Source organism: Rhododendron vialii, chromosome 2a (genome assembly GCF_030253575.1).
Source record: "Rhododendron vialii isolate Sample 1 chromosome 2a, ASM3025357v1".
Lineage (NCBI taxonomy): Eukaryota > Viridiplantae > Streptophyta > Magnoliopsida > Ericales > Ericaceae > Rhododendron > Rhododendron vialii.
Window position 1 is genome coordinate 39999094 of NC_080558.1, and position 6000 is coordinate 40005093.

At 40.3% G+C, this 6000-nt stretch overlaps 1 protein-coding gene across 1 annotated transcript; it reads right to left on the minus strand.

The window, feature by feature from the left end:
• Positions 1 to 2199: 2199 nt before the first annotated feature.
• On the minus strand, positions 2200 to 5787 carry LOC131315846 (G-type lectin S-receptor-like serine/threonine-protein kinase SD2-5). The gene has a single exon (XM_058345057.1). It carries the CDS (start codon positions 4915 to 4917, stop codon positions 2467 to 2469), a length of 2451 nt encoding a protein of 816 aa, XP_058201040.1. The 5' UTR covers positions 4918 to 5787; the 3' UTR covers positions 2200 to 2466.
• Between the last annotated feature and the right edge of the window lie 213 nt (positions 5788 to 6000).

Below are 6000 nucleotides of genomic sequence, written 5' to 3' on the forward strand. Positions count from 1 at the left end.
CTCACGTGAGTCTCAACGGTTCTCTTTTGCATTTAAGGAAGAAGATCACAATTGGAGAAGAAAAGATACACAGCTCAGCGGAATTATTTCAACGTTAATATTTTCCCTCTCTAATAAAAGAAGGGCTTCTGTAGATGGAAAAAATAAATCAAGCACAACTTATAGAGAACACAGAGAGCAATACAGAGCAATATTCACCCTCTCCCTACACTTCATTTTCAAATTATTACTTTGAGAGATTTGAGAGCAAAAATGTTGTATAGAGTTTTTCCATCCTAAGGATACTTCACAATTGTTGTATTGAGAATTAGCAAAACTCTCAGTGAGTTCATACATGACTGGGTTTTGTTCTGCAAGTGATTTGAGTTTGGGAGATAAACTCTAGCGGTTCAGCTAACTCCTCGGGAAAGTTAGCGTTGCGATTGTAAGGTTTAATCGGCACCAGAATCTGGTAAATTGATTAATAAAACATTGAATCCATAGGCCAGTGGACTAGGCTAAGCAGTGGACAAAGCTCGAACCGAACGACTATACATCTCTGTGTCATATTTATCTCCCTTAAACTCTTTTATTTTCAATGATAATTATTTGATTTCATAATTTATCATTCTCTTTAGTTAAGCAATTTTTTAATTTGGGTATTTTAGTTAAGAACCCGATTCACCCCTCTTGGGTTGCCTCTGGGGTAACACATTTATTAAAAAAAAAAAGGGTTTTAAAATCGTTTTCCAAGTTTTTTCCCATATGACTCTCATTCATAGGAATTTTAGAAGTACTATAAGAAAAAATATTGTTTTAAAAAATTATTTTGGGTTGCGTTCATGCATGTGCTATTGTTCACATTTGTATATGCATATTATGTGATGTAGCGTCTCACCGTGACCAGAAGTGTCGGATGCAGAATTTGTGCCTAGTAGAGGCTCAAATCACGTGTATTTTCATATTCATAATAAAACTTATATTTTATTATCATATATTGTTACTTGCGAGTTTCAAGAAGAGACAATATTTTATGTGTACGTGTAGTTATTGTTTAATTTTATACATGCAACCAAAAAATAATTGATAACTTGAAATTTTAGAAATTTTTCCGCACAGAAATTTTAAGAATTTTTTTTCATCTAGAGAATTGAAGGTTACCATAGAATTTTTCTTAATTAGTATAATACATGAGAATATTTGGAGTTGTGTAGGGTCTGGGTCCCTTGCACCCCTTGGGACCCCCCGGGTGACTAGTACTTATGAAGTTGACACTCTCAAGTCTCAATCCTATTTTTGGTTCCCGCTAGACACATATTAAGTTAACACTGTCAATCGGTCTTCGAAAATTTTACCCTGAATCGAATCGAACCGAAATCACCCCTACTAGAGAACAGTCTTTGCTAAACATATTTTTTTAAATTTTTGTAGACTCGGAATGATCTCATCGTATCAAAACCTATAGTCGTAATGAAAAAAGTGTAGTTGACGATTTGGTAATATAACATACAGTATCATTTTTTTGGGTGTTTATCACAAGTTAACGTATGCAGTGCAGCTTTTGTCATAGTTGGTAGCCCAACTATTAACAAATCATCTGGAACCCATTTCTGCTAACGATCTGTTGTTGTCGAGAGGGTGTCGGCAATGCGTAACATACACTCAAAAAGATGCATAACATGTCACGGTACCATAGCTTTCTCCTAGATTTTTTTTGATAACCGGATATCCGGGCAAACTTACGTGCACCTCGACTAATTCCTTTCTTCTAGATTTAAACACTAGCTTTCTGAGAACTTGATTTTGTTGTCCTTCAAAATGGCATTCAACTCGTATTGCCACAAATTTTCCTTGTGAAATAGGCAATAAGAACCATCAGGTAAGAATTAGAAATTGAATCACATAAAGAGCCAGGTGACTGAAAGCATGAATTGTATTCCCACATGTTTGGTCTTAGATTTGACTGATTTGTAAAAGTTGCAGTAAAGTTCCTAACAGGATTTCAGACCTCTGATATCATTATATACTTGCGTATCGGCCTATACCGACAGATGAGATCTGATATCGGCCGATATATCATATATGACCGCATCACTGATACCGTTATGTTTTGGTTACCGAGATTTACAACCCTGGTTCTCACTATGCAAACCAGAGACCAATGAACTATTCCACTGACCTTTTCAGATCCTTTGCTTTAAATTGAAACATCATCGAACATGGAAAATAATCCTTTGTTTCATTTACAGAGCAATAAACAAGGGAATGTGCAAACAAGTTCCAAGCTTCATACTGGCTACTAGTATTACAAAATTTGAGTGATCTAACAAATATACAGAAATCAAACACAATGTTGTTGTAGTATATACTATAGTACTACCTGACCATATATATCACAAATCGCACATCTTTTTCAAGTGCATATCCCGTTTCCAGAAAAGGCGCTATACCATACTCATAATCCTCCTCCTCAGTTTTCACCAACTGTTATCTCGGCCCTGAAAGCTGAACGGCAGACATATGAGCATCGCTGTTGCAATCCGAGGGTCCAGAAGAAGTCCCTCCCTCGCTAATCGTCTTGAAGAAACTCGAATAGAGACGGGAACCCGATTGAGAAGCCATCGGAGGAGGAGGAACCACAGATATGCCTTCAAGCATTTGGACTACTTTGGTCATTGATGGCCTTAGGTGCATATCATCTTGTATGCACCACAAAGCAACTTTAACCGCAATCGCCAACCTGTCGTCCTCCTCATCTAGCTCTAATTTCGAGTCTAGGATACTTCTCAGTTTCCCTTCTTCCATCATTTTGAAAGCGTAAGATGGGTAATGAGATTTCTCCGACGTTTCAGAGGGGTCGTAGTTTTTCCTTCCCCCAATGATTTCAAGCAACACCATGCCATAGCTATAAACATCGCTCTTTTCGGATATGGCATAGCTTGTGATCCACTCTGGAGCAAGGTACCCCCTAGTGCCCCTCATCGTCGTGAAAACGTGGCTCTGCTCTCTAGTCATTAGCTTAGCCAAGCCGAAATCAGAGACTTTGGCATGGAAATGATCATCTAAAAGCACGTTTTCGGGTTTTATATCGCAATGGATAATTTTCGAGTCGCAATCGTCGTGGAGATACGCAAGTCCCTTGGCCGTCCCCAACGCTATGTTGAACCGTGTATTCCAATCCAACATAAACCCCTCTTTGTTTTTCTTGAAGATCCATTTATCCAGAGACCCGTTTGCCATGAACTCGTAGGCAAGAAGGCGATGCGCTCCTTCTGCACAAAAGCCTTTAAGTTTGACCAAATGGAGATGATGGATGCTTCCAATGATGGTAACTTCAGCCCGGAACTCTTTCTTTCCCTGACCGATTCCCTCCAATTTCTTCACAGCCAAACGGGTTCCATCCGGGAGAGCCCCTTGGTAGACCGAGCCAAACCCTCCTTGTCCAAGCTTCACAGAAAAGTTATTGGTCGCAGTTTGAAGATCACTGTAACCAAAACGTATCGGCATCCCTGATATACTCTCTAAGAAATTGTCCTCCTCTGAAGAATCTTTGTGAGACTCCGGCATTTTCCTCTTCCTCCAATACCAATATCCAGCGGAGAGCAAACCAATGATAACCACAACTGTGACAACAGCTATGATCACGACATACGGGAAGCCTTTCTTCCCATTTCCACTTCCTCCTCCGGTATTATTCCCACTGCCCCCGGTGCTCAAAACCTTTGTGAACGAAACAAAACCACCACCATTGTTTACGTTCTGAAAACTGCCTGTGCTGTCGAAAAGAAAACAGTTTCCAGAGCTGTAGTCGAAAAACAAAGTGAGGCAAGAACAGTTACTACGACATGCAGCTTTGCAACCGTCCAAGTTGGTTTTGGAAACAGGCGAAACAAACCCAAGCGCAAAATAGTTGAGCTTATCCCCTACTTGTACAAGATCGATAGGGTCCTTAGAGCGATCACAAGGGGATCCAATCCCCGGTTTGCAATTCGGACTGGAGTTCAGAACAGAAGGGCATTGGCACCTATTGTCACTGTAACATACATAATAGGGACCACAAGGCACCGGCGTGCCACACCAGTTGTTAGGTATTTTTGTTGGCGAAGGGCTTGGAACTCCGCTTTGGAGAATGGAGAAGGTGATAAAGCCATCATTTCCAAGAACCGCGACCCATGTGGCATTCGCATCCGTGCTATCCGATATAATGAATTGCCACAACAAGATCTTATTCGAATCGTAAAACTTCCACGAATTGGCTTCGAGAGATGCAGAAGACACCACCCCACCATCTTGGTTGATGGTTTTCCGATTTTCCTGATTCATAGACCAATAAGGCTGTGGAGTCTGAAAACCCGCGGATAGAATCATATCCGCGGACTTGATTTCCAGGAAATAGGTCAAGTTATTCGCGTCCGGAGTGCTCACAAGTCTCATCCCACCACTGAATTCTTGATTCGACAAAAGGGTATCGGTCGGATGGCTAAAACTCTGCCAAACCACACCACCATCTTTCCCAAGCAAAATCAGATTTCCTGAATCCAACAATTCCATTGCAGAAACTCCTTTCCCACCAGTATCACTAGACCAAACAGTGCTTTTACCACTTTGTAAGTAAGCATTTCCAGTATCATCAAAATAAAAGTTATCTGAATTCTGAACCAGGGAGGCTCTATTTGCAGCCCAAACAATTGTTGAACTTCCCATGTGGATTACAGTGAGCAGAAACAAAGTGACATCTTGGGTTGGGGTGAATCCGAAACCGAAATTCGAGTCATTGGATAAGAGGATTATCCCATTATTGTCTATCCAATTCATTTGAGAACCTTGAAACCCTGGATCCACCTTGCCAATCTTTCGAACACTGGCCGTACAAGATTCAGAGAAAAGGAGGAGAAAAAGAAACATGCCCAGAAAATGGATGAAACCCCAAGTTTCCATTTTGACACCACAAGAAGTGAAATTCAGGCTGAATTTTGGAAAACCCAAGATGATGGAGGAAGAAGAGAGGTGATTTTATAACTCCCAAAATTAAAAGGACCCGAAAAGCGAAATTAAACTCTATACTCTAATTTCTTCAAAGTAACAGGGGGCACGACCCGGCCAATTAAGGCCAGGAGGGCATCGCGGCAGAAGCGACGAGACGAAGTTAAACCTTGTACTCAATAATTGAATCTGCTAAAATAGTTTTGCGCAATAGGCTGAAAAACCCAAAATTCTTAAGCTGAGAAATCAATTAGGGAGAGAAGTAAAGCTGAACTGGACAAGAATTCCCCATTGAAAAAGCAAAACACAAAAGTGACAATAACCCAAGAAAGAAGATGCAAAAATAGGATTTTGGACGCAAAAAAAGAAAACAAAACAAAATTGGACAAACGAATTGAAGGGTACTCCAAGTTTAGCCAACAAACAAGGGACACAAACAAGACCCAGTTCAAGATTTAGACAGAGAGAGAGAGAGAGAGTTAGGGAGCCATTAATGGATGACAGAAGAAGATGGTGAGCACAAGATACATACCACTTGAGGCTTGAGAAAGGGAGCTATCAAATACTGTAGTTTTTTTGGGTTTTGGGAGAAACCAAGTGGGTTTGCAGACAGGGGTCTCCTTCTGGTCTTTTTCGTGAATTAAAGCGAAAGATACAGAGAGGAATCAGATGAATCCGTTCCTCCTGCGCATGTCAATGCTTTTGGACTTTGAAGAGATCTGAGGCGGGTTTTAACCAATTTTTAAACTTTTCTCTCTGAAGAATTGGCATGAACAGGATAGGATTTTGCACAGGTGCAAGGACCACAACCAGCTTAAATTTAGGACTGTGCAAGTCCTCCGCTTAGAGCATCTTCAATCCATCTCTATTTTTTCAAAATAGAAAATGAATGTGACACATTAAGGGGAGATTTTATAATTTATTCTCTTTTTTCTTCACTTTTTGTAGTTTTCGGGAGAATTTTTGAGGGACCCACCGTCCTTTTTAGAGTTTGGTCCTCCAAAAGTAAATTTGGTTCTCTAAAAATGGAGGATCAAA

What these genes read in the sequence shown, in the direction of transcription:
- LOC131315846 (XM_058345057.1), bottom strand. Translation starts at nt 4,917, where the DNA reads ATGGAAACTTGGGGTTTCATCCATTTTCTGGGCATGTTTCTTTTTCTC.